At 44.2% G+C, this 22,110-nt stretch overlaps 1 protein-coding gene across 1 annotated transcript; it reads right to left on the reverse strand.

Annotated features, from left to right (window-relative positions):
• Positions 1-2,459: 2,459 nt before the first annotated feature.
• On the reverse strand, positions 2,460-13,935 carry EIF2S2 (eukaryotic translation initiation factor 2 subunit beta). Its single transcript, XM_040608751.1, has 9 exons — positions 13,792-13,935; positions 8,949-9,129; positions 7,917-8,020; positions 6,735-6,870; positions 6,328-6,428; positions 5,745-5,893; positions 4,798-4,854; positions 3,670-3,755; positions 2,460-2,932 (listed from the first exon to the last, which is right to left on the reverse strand). Exons 1-9 carry the CDS (start codon positions 13,804-13,806, stop codon positions 2,757-2,759), a joined length of 1,005 nt encoding a protein of 334 aa, XP_040464685.1. The 5' UTR covers positions 13,807-13,935; the 3' UTR covers positions 2,460-2,756.
• Positions 13,936-22,110: the final 8,175 nt, after the last annotated feature.

A 22,110-nucleotide genomic window follows, 5' to 3' on the forward strand; every position in this document is an offset into this window, starting at 1 on the left:
TCTGTTTTCATGTTGCTGGTTACTTTGGTGACCCGTGCAAGGTCACCTAACCCTTAGAGTTCCACCCCTCGCTAGGCAACAGAAATGAAAGCACTTTCCTGGCAAAAGTGGGTTATAAAGAGAGTATTCTTCTTACAAGGGTATCGGTAAATTCCAAGTGGACTGACCGCAACACGGCTTCCTCTGTAAAGCTCCCCCAGGACCTCCAGTGACAAGTCTCGGGAGATTTTCATTTGCACGCTCTGGGCTGAAAGATGTATTGCATCTTTACTGCCGGAACGGAACAGATCTGCAACAGCTTAGATTACTGAGATAAGGTGTATGAGAAGTCCAGGCATGGCAGGAGCCTCGGAGAGGAGCAACGCAGCTGCATCACTGTGCTTTTTGTCACCTCCCAGGCTCCTCCCCAGCCCACTCAAACAGGGATCCCGAGCCGCTCTGCAGTCTTCCAGTACCTAAAAAAATCTGGCTCCCACATCTCCACCGGCACTACGGCAGCCAACGTTCAGCTCAGAGAAAAAAGCATGGAGAAAGAGTTCTGTCTGCCTCCAAACACATGCCTGCAACCAGACCCAAGGCCAAGCTACCATCGCAGTCTGTTACAAACTCCATCCTTAAGCTGCTTACTTAGATTCAGCTTAAGTACAAAACTTTTTTTGCCTCTGAACACAACTGCACTTCAAACTTACATCAATCTTACCAGCAGCAAGAGGCATTTGTGTTCATACACTTGTAGTAACCATACTCCTTTTTGAATGTACACTGGAAGGTGTTGGGTTTTTTTAAAATAAGAATCAAGCAGTATCTGCTTGTAGACACAGAAGACTTCATGCATCAATGAGGTTGTTCCACAGCCAAGAGTACAGCTCAAGATGTTTCACTCAAATACTAGTCATCAAAACCAATGCCTTCAGGATTTCACGTACAGACCCAGAATACATCTATGAAATATAAAGCTCACCTGTGAGCTAGGAGAGCTCACAGGTGATTGATTCAAACAATCATTTATTCCTTTATTAATTTGGCCTTTTTGACCCAAATATGCTGAAGTAAAACTTTGTATTTAATACACTATAACAACAGCACCAATTCAAGGCCATACTGTATTTTAAGTACGTTAAAGGTATGTGACCCAGGACAAAGCAAGCATTTAAAAATAGAAAGTATCATTGTTTAGCTACTTCAGTGTCCCAACAGCAAGCCACTGAAACAAAAAGACAACAAGCACTTCTCCAGAAAGTTTTACCTCCAACAGAACGCCTATTTGCTAGAGAAAAAAACCAAGAATACAACAATGTTACAAGAGGCACTGATCCTGGCTTTATTCACTTAAAGACACATCCAACATTTGTTATAGCTCACTTGAAATTCAAAATGCTTTTAAGAAACCAACCATAAAACCTTGATTTTTGCCTTACAGTGCTGTCAGGTTTTCAAATAGCAAGTGACTTCCCAGCAAGACTGTGTTCTGTATTAACATACATACAAAGATTAAAACTTGGTAGAAACCCTTCAGTTTCTTGTATTTGATGAATTGCATTCAGAATGACCACCGCTTCCCTGAGGAGGTGGCTACTCTGCTTACCTGCAGGGATGGGTGCCCGGGGTCCTGAGCTACTGCATCTTATCCTGACCCTATGCCATTTTGGCATTCAATGAAAATTGTCCCCCCTTACAGTACTCAACAGGGACTTCACTCCCCGTTTGCATCTTTGTACTTGGCAGCTGTAACAAAATTTCTACAGCACTAGAAACACTAGTTAGGACAGCACTATGCATGCCCCCCAGAGATTACTGATACTGACTGCTAGTGGACAGAAGTGCACGCTATGATCAAGAAGCATAATGTGTTAATTTGGAACTCAAAACTACTTGGCAGTATCTTCTGTAAATTCAAGATTTATGTAAAGACATGTATTGCAGCCATCATATAATGATGTTACTATATCCTTTTTTTCTGCATTTAGTTAGATTATTTTTAAAGTGATGAAGAGTGCAGGACTTAAGAAATATAAACATTTCTCTATTAGAAATTGCAAAATTTAGTACTATGACACTATGAAAACTTACAATACAGTTTATCAATTCTATGTTAAGATTCAGCATCAATATGCTGTCTGATCTATCTCAGAGCTACATTCTGCCAAATTAAGCAGTATCAAAATGTCCTGATGTCACTTTCTGTGCAAAGTGCGTTCCCATACAAATGTGGCTATAAAAGCATGAGCAGGTCTCATGTTGATATATCATCCCCCCTGTCTTTCTGTGACTGGTTTCTCTGTTTAATGACAGCCTAACCAAAAGTAAGCTTGTAATGTAAAAGCAAAACAACCATTATCTTGAACTTTATTCTGGGTCTTGGACATAGTTCAGTGTCATAATCAGCACAACACCACATCAACCATTCCCATGAGCTGTCTAAAGAGGAAACTGAAGGAAAAATCCAAAATCGAAGACACTCACTGTTACAGTATCTTTAATTTATCTTGTGTTTTACAGAAGTCTGAATGGATTAAAAAGCACCTCCTTTCCCATCACGTTCCTTACAGTTGGTAAAATATATTCAATGAGCAAATGTATGTGAACAGCTTGAGGATCTGCATCTTGCAAGGATTTCACAGACCAATCAATCAAAAGCCAAATTTCTTGTAGTTTTACAATCTTGTTTTAATACAATGGTAAATCCACTCCAACTGTAAACCTGTCCAGTCATATCTCCCCAGAACACTTTGCAAAATCCAGTGTTGATTAGCAAACTAGTTAGCTTTGGCACGGAGCTGTGCTCTCTTGCCTGTGACAGCCTGGAAACCAGTTTTGATGCTGGCGACGGAGCAGCGAGAGTGGCAGGTCTCACACTGCAAGAAATATAATCTGGTGTCCTTCTGTAGGATTGTGTCTGGTGACCGACATGTATGACAGGTGACATACTCCTCTGCAGAAAAGGAATTAAGTTGCAGTTAAAAGATAACGCATGATCAGCGGACAAGTCACCACTTCTTCAGCCTTAATTTAACAGTTGTCTTGAAAGGGTGCTCAAATGCATCTACTGACTTAGAAGTGGCTTACTAAGAAAAACACAGAGGCTGAGGCAACCTAACAATTCCTCCTAGTTCCCAGGTTCATAAAGACTAGGTTTCACATGGTACATTATGCACCGACACTGCCATTTTAAGCACAGCAACAACCAGTTAAGACTTCCCGCTGGTGTTCCACAACTTCCTCTGCTGAAACAGCAATCCCCTATGTCATTGTACAGCACAGCACTAAAGCAGGACTTTTTTGTTACATATAATCTCAGAGTGCTTTGACCAGCAGTGACACACACACCATATGTGTTTATGTGTACAAAAGACTAAAATTAACAATTACTGTTATTTTCTATAGCCCTCAAAGCCAAGAAATGAAAGTCAGATGAAAACAAGCAATTCTCAAACGCTCTTACTGTTTTCCTTGGTATGTTTTAGTGCAGGACAGAGTACGACCTCTGTGCTTATTATAAACGTGGCAGAACCACCTGTTACTTGCATTATTTCATTATAAAGCTGCAGCAAAGTTGTAGCGTCTTAGCAGACTCTCCACAGCATGCACATACATATGGGCCATACATGGGTCACTGGTCATCAAAAGGGGCCCGAGAGAAATCTGGAGCGCAAAGGCAGTTATACTTACTGATATATCTTCTCAAGACATTTTCTATCTGTTTTTGCTGGAATCTTCCTTTGATTACAAGTTGGTTGTTACCATCTATTGAGCCACTAATTTAAAAGAAAAAAATTATTATTTGGTTTGCAAAAGACGTCAAGCATTAAAACTACTCAGGAACATGAAACAAGATAACGATGCATGCTTCAGGAGTAAGCCAGCATTACTTTGTGGATAAAAATACAAAATTCTGAAGGCACTTAAAAAACCTATAGGAAGATTTGCCCAAGTATAGCCCTCACTGCAGTAAAAGCAAACTCCAGCAGAGATCAGCCTCACAGTTAAGCTTCCCAGTCAGAAGAACTTTACAGAATTGAGAATTGACACCTGCTTATCTCATAGAAGTGACCAAACAACTCCCTAGTAAGATGCAATGAGTAATACGATCCTCTTCTAGCCATTCTAATGTAGCATGTTGAATGTTTTTTCACATCATGATTTCCAAGTTCTTGTTTAAGTTGTCTGGAGCTGAAGGGACTCCAAAGCCCAATCAAACGGGCATCTGTTGCACAAACATTGCAATTAGGCTCCTTGATTCTCTGCCTACATATAACAACACTGCAGTCTAGAACAGAGAAATGAACAGACAACAAGTAGTACACTACCACAGCACGAGATCTTCAATAAAAGGCATATGAAATCAACACTGGTTTTTACGCTGACAGGTGGGTTTAACTGCAGCATTAGACAGAATAACTAGCTACAGGCCCACAAGACCTGCCATTAGGCACAGAGGCATGCTCTCTTCCCTAGCTATTCATCATCTGCCTTAGGCTGATATGAGCCACAGAGCCATCCTCACCAACTGCGACAAATGGCTCTGCTATCAGAGCATCTTTGAGAAAGGTCCCAAATAGGGAACTGAAATCCTTATCCAAACTGTTCTCTGGGAGTTATAGTTTGCCTCTGTACCTCTTCCCTAAGATGGTATCTCTCCAACCACCTAGCACAGCATCTAAGTCCAGGGAAGAAAAGGCTGATGTTTGCGCACATACACACAGATCTAAACCCAAGAGTTCTTTTTGTCAGATAACATCAACTACATTGGCGTTGCGTCCTACATGCATAAGCATATACATAGCCCAATAGCCTTACCTTGTACCCAATTCTGCCAACAAAAATGCCAGAAGATGTTTTGGCTGACGATGTAATCTAAAAATAAAGTAAGGATATGTTTAACCTTCCCCCAGTATATTTATACAGGACTGGCAAGCTAAAATGATCTTAAATTACCACATTTAAAAGGGGGCAGTGCCATAGTATCTGCACCAAAGAGCACAGACAACGACTGAGGACACCAGAAAGCTGAGCAGCCCACAAAAAAACCCTGCACCACATCTGCCCCCCCCAAACTCACAATTACAGTAACTATTAAAAGTTGTTTATTGAGATTTTCCATTCTTACTCTCCCATCCCTCTGCCATTTCCTGAAAAAAGTGTTACTAGTGACCATTAAAAATTCACTTTAGTATACTACCCAGATCCTCAGCATGATTTCATCATAACTGTTTTCTGGCACACTTTTGAAACAAATCAGATATACATTCCCAGAATCACTCACAAAGAACTGCCCTGACAAGAAATAATCAAGACATAGAAAGCACTGCAGAAAACAGTGGGAAAAAAATTACTGAACTCCACATCATTTACCAAGAGAATAGTATTTCTAGTCAGTTCAAATTAGAAAGAACTTTCCCTACCCAAGACCTGCAAATAAATCACACTGGTGACCAAGCTACAGACTTGACAGAAGCCAGTGAACTCACAAAAACAATAGTTTAGTTTCAGTCCATGAAGGCGACATAGCAAGCCTATCATTTTCATAATTTAAGTATAAAATAAGGAATTATCTCAATAAATCATCTTCATAAATACCTTCTCAGAGAAATGTAGAGGAAGTGAGCAGTATGACTGAAACAGCTTTCAGTTTACTTCTGGTTTGCTATAGCCCTTTGCCAGAAACATGCATTCAACACAAGAGCTAACAGCACAGGTAAGCACATTCATCTGCTATTCCTGGGAAATCTAAAGAGGAAACTTACAATTTGCAGATATCTGTAAAGTTGACAAAAGATGTTTTCTTGGTCCCTACTCTTACAACCTGCGGAGGCTTCATGACAAATTTTCGTTTTTCTCCAGCTACCATATCTGGGTTTTTTTCCCGCATGATGTTAAATACTCTATTGAGCAGCTACAAAAAACAAGAATTCACATCAACATATCTTGCATTTCTCAAATAAAGTACATCAATTCTAAAAAACCTTCAAATACCGTTCACAGTGAATTGCAGATTGTCTTTGCCCTTTGGCATTTCCCCATATGTTTTTGAACACACCCTTAAAAAAATCATTCTGATAAATGCAAAATATAAAAGCTGTTTCCCCAAGGGTTTACTTCATCATCTACAAGCACCTCAGCCTATTTGCAGAGGTCTTTTAACTATCACTAATATTGCCCTATATGAAAATTAACTGTGATAGAAGATGCGCTTTGTTATTTTTCTGTTCATGAGCTTCTGACTACAAGTCTTAATTTTAAGTTGGAAACAGGACACAGAGGCATAAGGCCCTGCTTTACTGATGCATGTCAATATGGAAAATATTTTTAAAGTATTTTGAACGGTACCTCATCATATGTGTAGTCCCTTTCTGAGCCTGCCCACGCAGGTCCTGACTGAAGGCTAAAAGAAATTCCATCGTCTTTTTTGCTGTCTTCATCCTCAAAAGCTGCAAAGAAAGATGTTTTGGATTCATTAAGAAGAAAAGAAACATTATTTAACCTCATGCTTACACCATTTCTAAAAGTACATCGAAGAAGGTTCTAATGCGGACACAAGTCTCTGCTTGCCTGCCTACAAGGGTATCAGCACTTACGGAAAATTTATACAGTGCTTTTTTAGAACATTTTTCTGATAAATAATTAGTGGTAAAGGTAACAACATCAATTTTGAAACAAAAAAGGCACCTGAACAGAACTTATTCACCTACAACATTTCACTTTCAACACCTCACTGAGCTAGGTTATAGTTTTACCTTCATCCTTCTCCATTATCTCATCTTCATCTGGAAACTTCACATTCTTCTTTTTCTTCTTTTTATTGCCCAGCATGATATCAAGGTCATCTTCAGGTTCTACTGCCTCTGGCACATCTCCTTCAATTTTCAAGTCCTGAAAAGAAATAAAAAAGACTATAGTTTACAATATTGAACACAAGTCTCCATTGCACAGCGTGAGAAATAATACTTGTAGCACGCTATACTAGATGAATACTAGTATATATAGTATATATATTACTCGTACTAGTAATACTAGATGATATATACCACAGTCTTGAAACGTAACAGATAAGAACGGAACTAAAGTACACTGAAGAGAGCGTACTGCACTACTACCATGAAGCAGGGCTAGATTTTTATCTTCTGGTCTAACTTCTGGCTTGTCAAGAACAAGGTCACACTATATTGACCTAAAGGCCTCACCCACTTTACAGCATAAGGGAACAAAACACTCCCCATGCCAGGCCATAAGGTAAGGGAAAAGCCATGCTACCTGCAGCTAGTCCAAACTATCACAATCCTGCACATGCAGAGAACACAGATCAAGTATTCCACCTATCTGCAGCAGATCAGAAGGACATTTTCTTCCCCAAAAGGCAAAATCTAAAGATTATGTTTTACACATAATTTATTTCTCAGTCCTCTAGGTCTCTGATCTTGCCAGCTACGCTGACGTGATACAAAACCACAACTTGGTATAAAACTTGAGAACAGTAGAAATACCGCACACACCTTCTGGAACACAGAACAGTAGCCAATCATTTCTAAAGAAAATACCAGAGTAAAACAAGATTTCTTTATTTGAAGGGCTGGCCTTTTGAGGACTACTCTGTGCATGACTTCTGACATCCGTTTAGTTGTTTCACCCCAAAAGACAATTAGTCTTGATGCTAGTCAACCCTTACTACAGACTGCAGAATTACTTGCTCATTGTGCAAATCTGTTACGATTTTTTCACTTCTGGGCAAAAAGCCCTGCAGGAGCAAATGTTCAGCAGAACCTACTATGTATGAAAGACACAGAGAAACATAACTTTCATTATTATCTGCACAAAGACACAATGACAGACTCAAAACAACTCCTGTGCTGCCAATCCCAAGAAAATGAAAGCAAAAAAATTTTCAGCCATAGCAAGATAGCCTAGTTACGTAAACAAACCTTTACACCTTCTTCTGCTTCATCTATATCGAATATCTTTTTCGGTTTTTTCTTCTTTTTTTTTTGATTGAAGAAGTTTAAGTCATCCAGGTCATCTGTTGCATCTAAAAAACAAAGGATTGCCAAAAGAAGCCTAACTGTAGAAACAGTTTAGACATTAAGGTTTCTAATTTACATCTAAATCTTCAAAACATTACAGTAAGACATAATCAACGATCTGTAGCCCCTACAGATATCCTTCAGGTTTTAAAGAGGTCATTCCCCTCCTACCTCCAAATACTGCAGTACCATTTTACAGTTTCTGCATCTTCTAAATGCATTTTATCATTTTTTTAAGTGCTTAATCTTTCTTTCTGCTGTGCAAGAGAAACTAGCTACTTTTGTCATTACAGTAGAGATGCTTGAAAAAAACTGAAACTGTAGGACAAAGATGTAGTTTCTCTGGTCTACTGCAGCAGCCAATTTATAGCAGTCAAAAAAACTGATTTAAGTTAACAGCATTCCCAAATCAGGTCATCTTGAAATGACACTGGCCTCAATTTAAAAAGCAAGGTTATATACACAATCACAAGCTTATTTCCTGAAAGATTCTGAAGAACACTCCAGTTCTCACATTCACAGCTGTCCAAAAACTAGAAAACCTTTTAAACACACTTCTGTTATTCACACTATTGTTTAATTGTTCGAATGAAAAACAGCCATAGTAGTGGAATTACTGCAATAACTGCACGTGAAGATTTAAAAGTTCTTGCTAACTATTTTAGGGATTCTCTTTTCACTGCCTCACACAAAAGACTCTGAGTCAGGAAAGTGGAATTACATAAGCCACCGGTAGCTTGCTGGATGTTTGTGAATGTGATTTCAAGCAGGAGGCAAATATGCCCTTCAAGTAAGTAGAGTATTAGTCACAAGCCTCTAAACAGACTAGGGCCACAGCATTATACACTGCGATGCGAAATTCTTGAAACGGGGCTTGTAGTTTCAAGATACAGAAGGACTACTTTTAAGAGCCTATCTGCTGATTCACTTTACCTTTCTTCCTGCTGTCTTCTTCATCTGCTTCAACATCTTTGTCTTCTGTTGGCTCTGGTTCAACTTCTTTTGTTTCCGATTGTTGAGTCTCTTCCGCTTGTGTATCTCCCCCTTCCTCATCCAACATAAAGGGCTTCTTTTTCTTCTTCTTCTTCTTGCTCATAGTGGGATCGAAAATCATCTGTAAAAGCCAAGAGTTCCTTAGCAGCGTAATAATCACCTAACATTTAATATTTGTAACACCTTCAAGCTTCTCTCAACATTCCCTCAGTTACCCAAACTGTTCCTCTGTTTCAATCTCAGTTAGGGATTTTTCTAGATCTGTAACAATGTAATACAAATTAGCTGACTCAAAACAGTGATAACACAGGCTTCTTTAAACACGGATCTTGTCCCAAGGAAAAACCCATGTGACCAATTACAAGAGAATATTGCTTACACTTAGCTTCTGCTACTTGGCCTATAATAGTCCAAGCTTCCTGCCAACTATTTATTAGCTGAAAATACATTAAAGCTGTGAATCTTAGACTAGCTACCAGCTGCTTCTCCATTTTACTGACATTATGGACTCAAGTTCTGAAGTAAGACCATGTGAAACTATCACTGAACCACTCAGCAACAGAAAAAAAAATTAAGCACACCTATACCATACAGCTTATACCACGTATCCGCTACACTTTGTACTTCCATGTCCAAGACACATTAATTTCCAAATTTATTAAAAGGCAAGATTTACCAGCACTCTTGACAAGAATGCTCTGGACTAGGGAAAAACCTAGAAGGGAGCTGGTGATACAGCAAGATCTGTATCAGCTCTCAACACTATGAAGTAGCACAGGTCTCATCCTTTTCCCCAGCAGGTGGGAAACTGAACCTCAGAGACCAAGTGGTAAAAAGCTGTTAATGACTTTTTTAACCAACAAAGAAGCTTAATTCACCTGATCTGACTGAAGAAGGCACTACCCCAAGACTAATTTTTAACCTATTCATCATCTGCAGATCTGAGATATTTAACACACAAGCTCTTCAGTTTTCCAACACAGGAATGCTTTGTACTTTTTTCACTTAAGATGCAAGTTTGACATCATAGCTTCTGGTCAGTTTTGTTACATCCATCTGGCCGTATTTTCACACAGTAGTATATATCTAATACATCAAAATTTTAAACGCCAATGAGACTCTCCAGTTTTTCTCATGCAGTGATTGAAGAGTGTTCTCACAGATAGTTAAAATTCACCATCTGAAACTCCCTTATGAAAATAACACTTCATCAAAGCAGCACTTCTCCAACTTCTCGATTTGTTACACCCTGCAAGTTTGGCAGTTTCCCTCTCTCCACAACGCAACCTTTTCCTCACACTTCTCATTCTCCTACACACAATATTCATGTGATATTCTTCCATTTTTCTGGAACTTATGCTTCATAAAGGCTCTATTGAAGGCAGTGAACTCCACATATGGGTGTTCGCAGCAGAGTATCCCAAAGTGTCCACATATACGGGACACTTAAGCTTGCAGCTTCCAAACTGCTGAAGCGTGTCTTCAGTTGTACACAATGCACTATATTTTCAAAAAAGTTCTCCTAGAGGGCTTTGCTCTAATGCTTAGACACATGTATGAATCATGCTCTTGTAATGCACAGTAATCAAAGAATATGCACCTGTTACGCTATCTGCTGGCTTCCTCTTGTAACTTCTACAGTCTGCTGAAACAGCAGGAAAGCTGCCTGCACTAGCAGGAGTTCACAGCTTTGGGAACAAGCACATGAACACCGTTTTCAAAATCACGACTCACTTCAATGAACAAGCTTCACAAGACTCTAAAGAGTCTTGTATCTTCTCACACGATTAAGCAAACATAAGGTTATGCTTAGATGGGGCATAGTAATTTCTAAGAAGGAACCAGCCCACCCACTCCAAAGCACTCTTCTCTTTGTGAAGAAAAATACATCTTTCATCCTGGACCACCATAAAGCACATCTTGTGTCTACCAGAGACAGAACGTGTCTTCAGTAGCACCACATTAAACTGAAGATAACACACAAGGACAACTTCTGGATCCAGGAGATTGTTTTTTCAGCATTAAAACTATGTAGCTGGCCTGGAACACAGCACTGCTCTGAAGGTCGGCTCCATCCAGTCCAGTCAAACCAAGCTTTTGCAAACCTAAGACCTAGTCATAACATGCTAAGTGCTCTCAGGAAACTAATGGAAGAGTTCCACAACCTCAGAAGATCTATGCCTGAAATATTTTTTTTCATTAAGGGCTTCAATGAAAACTAAGAAGTCAAGGTCACACATGCTTCAACAAGTCATGATGTAAACTGACCAGCCTCATAACTAGGCTATTCTGTGTTTTGACTTTCTGAGCTAGGTGTTTCAGAAGTTTTTGTTCCTTTTCTGTATTCAGCACATTTGATTAGTCAAAGCATTATGATACCATTTAAGCACTGAAAAACTGTACAAAGTTGCAGACCCTCTACGGAAGAGATTAGAGGCCCCAGCCCAAATATACCAAATCCCATGCCTTCCCTGTGTAGAAACAGTTAGAGATTTCCATTCTGTTTCTGCTCTCAGAGCCAAATTCCCTTATGGGGTTTCCTCTTCTGTAGGCCACACAGTTCCTTCTCACATCCAGTTCCATATACCTACTCCTTATTTCAAATGCCTAGCCAGTCAAAATCCCAACTTACAGAAAATTAGCAAGCGAAAGAACAGAGGGGAAAAAAACCCAGAAAGCATCAATGCTTCGTAGTCCAAACACAATTCTCCAGACAGAAGCCAGCATTAAAGTGCTGTGACAGTGACAAATGCTGGGGATTCAAATAGAAGTTGCAAATAAATCCCATTTCATTAGCTTGACTAAATGCAGGCATGTCTACAAAGCAGATAGCAACTCTGCACTGATAAAAGTTAGTTCAGATATCCTTATACTACACTAAACTGAAGCCTCTGATAGAGTGCAAAATTAAGACCAATCTGCACCTAAACCCTCAGGCAGCTCAAAATATAGCATCCTCTATTATTACTTCCTGGAGCTTCATAAAACTACAGGGCCGGAATAACTTTTGGGTATCTAGTAGGATTTGATATCTATAGTAGGATTTTAAATAAACCGAATAGATGTTAAGAGACTGCTGCTTCTTGCAAATAGGGCCTGTGTTGCCTCTGCCGTGCCACACTTCTGGGCAGCACTTGGACAATAGATGTTTCTACCGGGGCATTTTGTTTTGTATACAGCCCTAAAAAATTGAAGCTACAGTCCAATACCAGAAAACAAAGTTTTCCAACATCTACACCAGTTTAAAGTGCACATTTGTCTTCATGCGTCTTCACTCCCCTCAACCTTACAGGATCACTGGCTTTAAAAAGTTTCACCAACTTAATGTCAGTAATGAACTACTTGGCTCCTAACAACCAGATATACAGAAATTCTGGCAGGCATGCACACTCACCCACTCTCACAGACACACTAGCCAGAAGATCTAACAGCAACAGTTTAGTTAACAGTTTAGTTGTGATATCTGCTACCATTTTAATTCTCAGTCAGTCTGCTACATAAAGCAATCCAGAGGTGTAACTTTACTGAACTAGATATTCCTGGTATCTGCCTCAATGTCAGAAAAAAAACCCAAAAACACATTAGGCAAAAAAAACCCCAATTTTACTGACACTTCAGCTAAACCTGAACCAGGAAAATCCAGATGAACGCTCTATGGTCTTACAATCACCTGGGACAGAAAGCATCTAATGCAAGGATTCCCATGTCCAAATTTCTGGAACCAGAGTAAAACCTAGACATTAGGACTGCAGTTCCAAGGGCACAATTAGGCATAAAAATGCAGTACATTCATTCTAAGATGTTAAAGCAGCTAAATAAGTCAGTCTCAGCCTCCATTAAAATAGTTAGTAATTATACTGGCTCTCCTTTATTACATAGGCCAAATTATGACTTGCCCGTCTCCAAGGCCAGATTGATCACTTTGCTCAGAAGGAAACAAGCCACACTGGTATTTTAAACATCAGCAGAAAGAAGAGACAAGACCAAAAGCAGCCACCTCACGGACTCAGCCAGGGCAGTTTCCCACAGGCGATGCAGTCATGCATCAGGGTGCATATAGCCTCCTACGTGTAAAGCTTTCCTTCTCCCCGCGAGAACAGCTGCAATGAGGTTAGTAAAGACGCCACACACCTATAACACTTCAAAAATGTCTCAGAGACAGGCGTATGTACTTTCCGGAAAGTGTGCCTAAGCAGCCGCCGCCGGCTGCGGGAAGCCTGCCGCTCGGGCTCGGGCAGCGGCTGAACCCTTCGCACCGCCGGAGAGGCTCGAATGGCCATGGAGGGGGGGCGGCGGGGAGACCTGCCCCTCGGCTGGCCCTCCCTCGGCGGAGCGGGCGGTGGCGGCACGGGGGCCGCTGCCTGCCCACGGTACCGGGAGCCAGGCCGCACACCGGCCCGGCGGCCGCTGCCTGCCCACGGTACCAGGAGCCAGGCCGCACACCGGCCCGGCGGCCGCTGCCTGCCCGCGGTACCGGGAGACAGGCCGCACACCGGCCCGGTGGGCCCCGGCGGCGCGCGGAGGCCGGGGAAGCTCCCGGCCCTTAGACCGGCCTCCGCCCGCCGCACCGGCGGCTCCGGGACGGCGGCGAGCGGGACCGGGGCGGCGGGAGCCACGCCGTGCCGCCCGCCCCAGCAGCGAGGCGCCGGCTGCGGCCCGGGGCGGAGGCCGCGCTCGCCGCCCGCCGCAGGCCTCAGGCCCAGACGCTCACATGGCGGCAGCCCCGGCCGCAGCACAGGCCTCTGGCGCGGCCCCCCGGAGGGTGGCGGCCGCCGGGTCTCACCTCATCGCCCGACATGGCTGCGGCCGGACGCGGCGCGGTGCAGGAGACGGGCGGAGCGGCGGGCGCTCAGGGACGCGGCCAGCCGTTGCCCACGACCGCCGCGCTCGCCTCTTGCATCAGCGCTCCCCTCCCCCGCCGCGCCGCCCGCGCCTGCGCCGCCCCGCCGCCTGCCGGGAGTTGTCGTTCCCCGGCCGCGCCTGCGCGGAGCGGAGCGCGGGGCTGGCCGTGCCGCGGGCCCTGCCCGGCTCGGTGCCCTGCGGGGCCGCGGGGCGCCACTGCCGGTGCGAGGGCCGGCGGCGGGACCCGGGCGCCCCGGGGCGGTGTGCTCGGCGGGGGCTGGGCGCTCGCGGGGCGCCACAGCGCTGTGTCCGCCATGGGCAGGGCAGGCCCGGGCCGGGCCCAGCGCAGCCTGCTGGGCTCGGGGTATCCCCGAGGATGGGAACACCGGCACCGCTCTGGGCAGCCTGCTTCACCACCCGCACGGCAAAAACGATTTTTCTATTTTTTAAGTAGAATATCCTGTATTCCAGACTGCGCCTGCTGCCACTTGTCACCCAGAAGGGTCTGGCTCTGCCCCATTTACCCCCTCTACAAACACTGACAAGGTCCCCCCAAACCTTCTCTTTTACAAGCTCAACAATTTGGAATCTCTTGGCTTCTCCTCATATGTCAGATGCTCCAATCCCTTAGTCCTTCCTCATTCCATTTCCCTAATACTAGCTAATAAAATAATATGGCACCAATACACAACAGAATTACTTACCATGAAGTATGTGTTAAAATTCTGCCTCCCAACCAACTCTTTGAAATTAAATGCAAGACTTAGTGTTAAAGCAAACAGAGGCATCAGCCCAAACATTGTTACAGGGTGTTTTACATTTCATGTCCAGACCATTTGCTTTCTTGGAGTCCCATAACTTCCCATTATATGGTGTAAACCCATACTATTCTTTTTACACTGATGGGAGACTATGGACACTTCATCATTTAAGTTTTTTTAATCACCTACAAGAAAAGACTGTCCATCTCATTACCCTTGGTCTTCCTTTCATCTACCCTTCTTGCTTGCCTCAGTCACGGACGAGGACATCCAGCACACTCTGTCTGCAAAGCCATCAGTTTGGATGCATAGTAGGCACCAGGACAGGATCAGTTTTAGCTTTTCTCAGTAGGACCATGGTATTTTCTCTTAAATCTCTGAAACCCAACTTCAAAAGATTTTTCTTTCTTGCTTCAATACTGCCACATTTCCCTGGTTATTTGCAGCATTTGTGTCTTTGTCACTTGCCATTAAGCCACAGGGATACCATGGATTTTCTGCTACCGCAGGCAGCTGTTATTTAATGCCATTGATAAACTGAGTAGACAGATTCGGTGTTGCTGTAACACTGGAGATGGTCTCCCCAAAATTCCTCTTCTTTCTTTTGCTGCAAGCATTTGCTTCAACATCCCTTTCATATGAGACTGTTTACACTGAATCACTTTTCACTGGCATGAAACTAGAGCACACGGATTGCAAATGACTATGCCTGCACTGACCTACCCACAGAGCAACACCCCACCTCACTTCCCAGAGCTCACCTAGACCAACCTCCTGTCCTGGGATGCGATAACTGTATTTTTATATCACCATATCACAAATTACATGTCTAAGCTGTTCTTAAATATCACCATGGACAGAGATTCTCTCTGCAGCTGGTTCAAGTGCCTGACAAAAAATTTTGTCATCTTCCTTGCTGTGACTTAATCCAATGCCAGTTGTAGTGTCCCCTTGAGGACACAAGTTCACCACGAAACCCATGGGCCTTTGGAATATCACTGTGTCCTTCCTTGTCTTGCCCCCATAACCTTCTTTTTCAAAAGATGCAAATCCAGCCCCTCCAACCTTTTTCACAACATCGTAACTTTTTGTTCTTATTTCCACTACTCTCTTCTGCACCTCACTTACTTACGTACATATTTCTTAAGTGCAGTGCCCAATAATGGGCATAGTACTTTCATCGGATGCCTTGGCAGTACCATATAGAGCAGCATAATTCCCCCCAGTGTCTCACCTGTAACATATCTGTTAATACATGCTAGTATAAGATTCACCATTTTCTTTGTCAGTAATACTTGGGGACCAAGTATTATTAGTGACAAACACCCCAAGATGCTTGGTGATCAAAAATCCTGAGATTTGCTCCCTCCAGTTGTCTGCCTAATGAATAATACATAACATAATGTTGTGCACATATATAATACACAATATTTGGAAAACGTCAGAGGAAAAGCTAGCGGGAGCTGCTGGAAGTGCTATGCTGGAGTTATGACCAGATCTTCAGATAGAAACCAAAACACTCTTTGAAGCTTTTGGCTGCAGGCACTGCAACATCAAAGGCATGCCTGGGAGACCACCTTAAATTGATTTTTTCCCCTCCTCTGCTGCCAGACTATGCAGGATGCAGGATTTTGCTGTTCTGTTTTCTTCTTTGCTTTCCTTGTGAATTAAATAAGTTCCAGAAACTAGCAGCACCAGAGTGCTTCTACATTAGTTGTTAATTAGTTGTTACCAATTACAGCTGTTGGTGAAGAACAGCTGGAACTAGTATCTTTGATCTGATACTTGGGGGGGAAAAAATCCTACATGAGTTTTGGTAAGGAAAGCAGTCTGGGTTAAAGAGTTTGCAGACACACACAGATAAAAAGGTTTTGTTGTTGTTTCTTTTTCCTTATTTTGTTGATGAACAACAATCATGACGTATTTAGAAAGAGGCATCTGATGCAGCAGGTAGAATTTTAACTTAACTAAAATTCAGATACTCAAAGCTCAGAAATTGGGTGCACTGGACATATTATGCAATTATGCAAGTTACAGTCTGAAAGCGATGAGCAATCACAGTCTGGGATGAATAAACTTCAGATGCAATTCTGATTTGGAGGGATCACACAATGAAAAATTACTATCATGTGAAATACGCTTGTGGAGCTGTGAGTATGTCTTCCCTCTGGGCATTACCCAGCCCTCCAGAAAAAGAGGGGGAGTTTGTGAATTTGCCTACTGAATTCTAGAGCTGCCTGTGATGCTGGTGCCATATTTTCACACAGTGCCAAAAACTGAAGACATCAGATACCTCTTTTAAGCAGGTATTACGCACATAAACTGAGATTATAGAATTGTGCATGACTGTTTCTGTCTTAGCTGTGTTTGTATGATTTCCTGGCCACACACCTCTTTCTATACAGAGTGAGGGTCACTCTTCCATGGTGTTGGTGTAAGTCTAGGCACAATTTAAAGCTTACACAAGCACTGAGTTTTAAAGTGGATTTTGCTTGAAGTTTTATGTAAGTCAGTTTTTACTGAGTCTTTATATAGCACTGAATTTTGCTCTCAGTGACTAATTTCATTTTTACATATCTAGTCTAAAGGTTGCTGTGGAATAAGTGGTGTTAGCAGCTGGGCTTTAACTCACTGACAAAACCCCAGAGGAGTCGGGGTGGGAAGGGACCCCTGGAGAGCACCCAGCCCAAGCCCTGCTGAAGCAGGGTCACCTCGGGCTGGCTGCACAGGCGCGTCCAGGCGCGTTTGGAATGTCCCAGGGAAGGAGACTCCGCAGCCCCTCCGGGCAGCCTGTCCCAGCGCTCCAGCACCCGCACATCAAGACGTTTTTCCTCGTGTGCGGATGGAACCTCCTGTCCTGCAGCTTGTGCCCGTTGCCCCGTGTCCTGTCGCTGGGCACCGCTGAGAAGAGCCTGGCCCCGTCCTCTTGGCACTCGCCCTGAAGGGACCTGTCGGCATTGATAAGGTCTCCTTTCAGTGATGTCTTCTCCAGGCTGGACAGGCCCAGCTCTCTCGGCCTCTCCTCACAGGGGAGACGCTCTGGTCCCCTCATCACCTTCGCAACCTGTGCCGAGCGAGGCCTGAGCACGGCCCGGCACGGCACGGCCGGGGCACACTGCGGGCCCAGCGCACCGGACGCCCCGGCCGTGCCGCTGCTCCCCGTTCCCTCCCCTTCAGCCCGGGGCCGCGCGGGAGGAGGGGAGCCCCGCGGCGGCCGCCAGGGGGCGCCGTGGCAAAGGCGTCCGGGCGCGCGGCGGGCGGGCCCTGGGCCTGAGGGTGCCCCGGCGGCGCTGCCCGCGCCCTGCGCAGAGCCCTGCGGGGCAGCGGGGCAGCGGGCACCGCGCGGGTGGAAGGGCTGGCGGCGGCGGTGCCGGCAGGGTTTACTGAAACACTCCGAAAGGCAGAAGGCGGCCGGGCGGCGGGAGCGGCCCCGGGGTGGAGGCCGCGGCCGGGCTGCTCGGGCGGGGGCCGCCGCCGTGGGGGGCCGGGCGGGGCCGGGCGGGGCCGGGCGGGGCACGGCTGCCCCTCGCCGCGGGGAGCGCGCAGGGAGCTCGCAGCCCTTCTCCGGGCGCTGGAGGTCAGCCAGCTCTCGGGGCTCACCTGCCAGAAACAGCCAGGTGTGTGCTGGAAACCTGTGCTGCTTGCCTGCGAGGGGAGGTTCGAACGCCGCTACGGGAAGGGGCCAAGCAGCGTCTTGCTCTCCTGTCCCCGACCCTCCGCTGTTTTGAGCATGGCATTTGCAGGCATCTTCAACGCGTGCGAAACAATTCAGATACTCAAAACCCACTGAAAACCGTGGAGAGCCTATCTCCTGTGTCACAGCTCAGTTTTCTAAACTTTCTGCTTGGATAACTGCACGGTGTCTCCTTTAAAAATAAACATTTTGTTCAGCATGTGAGAAATTCCCAGGTTGGGAGCCATAGCCCCATAATGTAGCTTTTGTTGTCAGATTTTTGCTTACCTGATTTGGTAGCTTTGGTAGCCGTAGCCTAGAACCTGTCTAGGAGCTCCTGGAAATCTAAAGCACATGCTGTTGCTGTCCCTTCTATTGCTTTGCATGACAAAAATTACAGACAAATCCGTTTGGGAATGAAGTAATATGCAGGCAGAGGTTTTGCTAGGTACTGTTTTCAATACAGATGGAAAAACAGGAGGAGAAAGAGCAGAAACACCTTTTGTCGTTAAAAAAGTCAGAAAACTGAATGCACAGCCTGGACAAGTTGTTAATGGTTGAGAAAGAGCAGGTGAAGCAAGGCTTGGTCCTCAAAGCCAAGACCACTGCTCAAGTTCAATTCCTCCTGAATACACAGGAACAGCAGACCTTGTGCCTTTGTTTGTACATAAGCAAAATTGCATCAATAGTACCTGTGTCCATCAGCCTTTTTTCCTTTTACAGAGGTGTAGAAACCACCCACAAGACCGTCACATTTGCAGAGGTGTCACATTTTTCACTTAAGACTTTCCTGCACTTGAGGGTTAATTGAGATTAAAGGCATTTAAAGCACCATTGCTATTCTTGAGTAGCATCTCACTCAGGAAAAATTGGCAGTAGGTTTGGTCAACAACAACACCATGTGTATGCAAGATTTTAATTGCATCCATTTAAACAAGGAATAAGTCCTAACTTAATTGCCAGAAAACACTGGTTCATGTCTATTTTCAAAAAGTTGTATGTGGATAAAAATGTCAAAGATATGTCTAGAAACAATACAAGTCCATAAACAACCTTTTCCAGCTTTGATGGAAATGCCACCTTCTGTCACAAGTTTTGATCAGGCAAATACAGGAAGAAAATTTATATGAGCATATGTTTTAGATTATTTTATCATCATAGCCTCTTAACTGGTAGTTGACACATACCTATCAGTGATAATTGACAAGAATAATCAACACAGTTTTATAAGTGTTGACAGAACCGAATTGCATCTCAGTTCTGGAATTCAAAGAAAGTCCCAGGAAAAAACAGAAAGCAACTAGATCCACTTCTAAACGGTCACATAGGCGTAGATCTTGTGTGTGCGTATCTTTCACTGAAGCTCATCTCTCTACTACCTACATTTATAAATGATTGACTTGAGCCCAGTCAAAATAAATCTCTCATAAAGGAAAAGACAAATGTTGAGTGGGCTTTAAAAACCCATTTCAAGCAATCCACCATCTCACACAGCCCAAAGGTCCTCCGTTGGATGTGCAGGCTTGCCAGCGTAACTGCACCTGCAACAGCAGCTCTGCAGGGACAAATGCACCAGTTACAGAAGGTAACTAATATCAGCATAAGCTCTACAAACAGAAGCGTGCAGTAGGCTGTGGTAGAAAAATCAGAGGGATTAGTAAAAGTGCTGTTCAGCCTGTTTTTTAATTAGCACATTGTACAAGCTAGGAGAGGTTTTCAAACACTGGAGCGATCAGCTGGGTTACGTTACACTGTGCAGCTCATCGTCACATTCTGAAATAGGGTTTCTGTACCAGCATGGTTGAAAAATGCAGGCCCAGTGGTTTTGGTTTTCATAGTTTTCTGATTTGCTACACAGTAACAAAAAAACCCAAAACAACCACCCTGGGAAAAAAAACAAACAGAAGTGCTATTCTAAACATATCATGGTGTTTGTTACAGAGAAGTTACAAAGTTGCTGTTGCCACCAACAGGCTGAAGTCCCGTTGCTGGCCTGAAGTTATTTTTCATCAGTCTGTGAATTATTTAAGAATCAAAAAGTGCAAAATAGTACTTCATTCCTTGAACTTATTTTCAAATGCTGATATAACAGAAGCAAGCTGCAAATACCCTTCCTTCACAAGCTGAGAAAGACTGTTCAATCAATAAAGATCAGTATACCTGGACAGGCATTCCTTTAAAATCAAATGCCTTAATGATGACAGCAAATCCACAGTGAGGATCAGAGCCATTCAGTAAATTAGAAAGGAGCTGATGTGGGTAACATGGGAATGGGTTCATTAGTCACACGTTTTGATAGACTCCAGTGCTTTGGCAGTCACTGTCATGGGTGATCAAAAAAAGCCGTTCAAGACTGCCTGTGTGACTGCACATAGCATCATGCTGCTGCAGACAGACAGTGATACAGACCCGTTGCTTCACGCAATAACTTAACCGGTCCTGGGAGCAAGTAATGCTGCCACTGTGAGGCCCTGATGCCTATGGAAAGTCAAGGAAAGATTCTATCAGTGTGTGAGGATGGGGCTGCACAATTGTGACAGTTCCTGGGTCTAAATCCTTCCTCGCCTTGCTTTTTGGCCTGCAGAAACATGGAGCCAGAAGAAAAAGCCTTCAGAAACCTTGCAGAAGAGGAAGCAGCACATTTGCTTTCTGGGTTTTGTATCCCAACTTGGCCTTGCCTTTCTGTACAGTACAATGGAAATGGCCTTGGGCTGGACCTGGTGGGATCCTCAGCCCCCAGTTAGGTTCCCAGTCTCCCAGCACAGTGCACAAGAAGAGCAGGATCCTTGCAACCCAGCCAACATGATATGACCAGAAGGCAGCAGCTCTGCTGCCCACAGATGTAGAACCAGGGCACTCAGGCTGGGGGAAAGCAAATGGTCTCTGATTCCTTCCTTCCTCCAGGGCACTGGGTTGATCTCAACGCCCATTTCTTCAGTGCACACCCTAGTAACGGGGCAAGTGGACAGCAGGGTCTTCAGTGGCTTCCTTCAAAGCTGCTCTATGTTGCATAAAACACTGAAACCATCCAAGCAGAGGTGGTTGTTCTCAGATCTCCAAGGAAAGTGCTTTTACCGGAGGCCATTTCTCTCATTCCCTCTGGCTCAGCAAGTGCACAGACCCCCTGTGGCTGTGCTTGCACCTGCTGCAGAAATACAGGTGGTATGGGGAAGTTCACTAGTGGAAACTTGGGCAGGGCTTAAGCAAGGTTTGAAGGATCTCAGGACTGCTGACATTTCATTTTGCCCCAAGCTATAAAAAGATATGAAGTGCCCAATTCCCATTAATTTCAGATATTCAGATATCATTGGTAACTCAGACCTTTGCTTCTGTGCTTTTTCTTTATCACCTTTTCTGTCTGTAGGAGCTATGAAGGTGTTGGAAGAGAGCCTGTTCCTAAGCACATGTGTAGGTCGCTGCGGCGAATGAAGAGACGGGACGCAGCTTGATGCAAGCAAATGCCAATTTATTGTACAGAAGCACGAGGTTTTATAGACTTTCAGAAGCTGCGCGTTTTAAACAGATTGGTTCTTGAAGCTAAGCCTTGCATACTAGGCAATCCCTCATTGGTGGTTAACTGCCATCAATTAACTGCAAGGTGTTATCTTTCCTTGGCGCCATCCGTCTCCCACTCCCCTGTGCTCTGTAAACATGCCTCATCATGTTAATTGTTGTGTCTATTCACACTCCTCGTCCTCCCAGGGTTCGTGACCTACAAGCTCGAGCACATTCCCCTCAGCTAACTGATTGCCATGCATGGTCCTAGTTTGCAGACCGCTCCTGCATCTCCCCCTTCCTGTTGCACAAAAAGAACCTTTGAAACCGA

Source organism: Falco naumanni, chromosome 10 (assembly GCF_017639655.2).
Source record: "Falco naumanni isolate bFalNau1 chromosome 10, bFalNau1.pat, whole genome shotgun sequence".
Classification (NCBI taxonomy): domain Eukaryota; kingdom Metazoa; phylum Chordata; class Aves; order Falconiformes; family Falconidae; genus Falco; species Falco naumanni.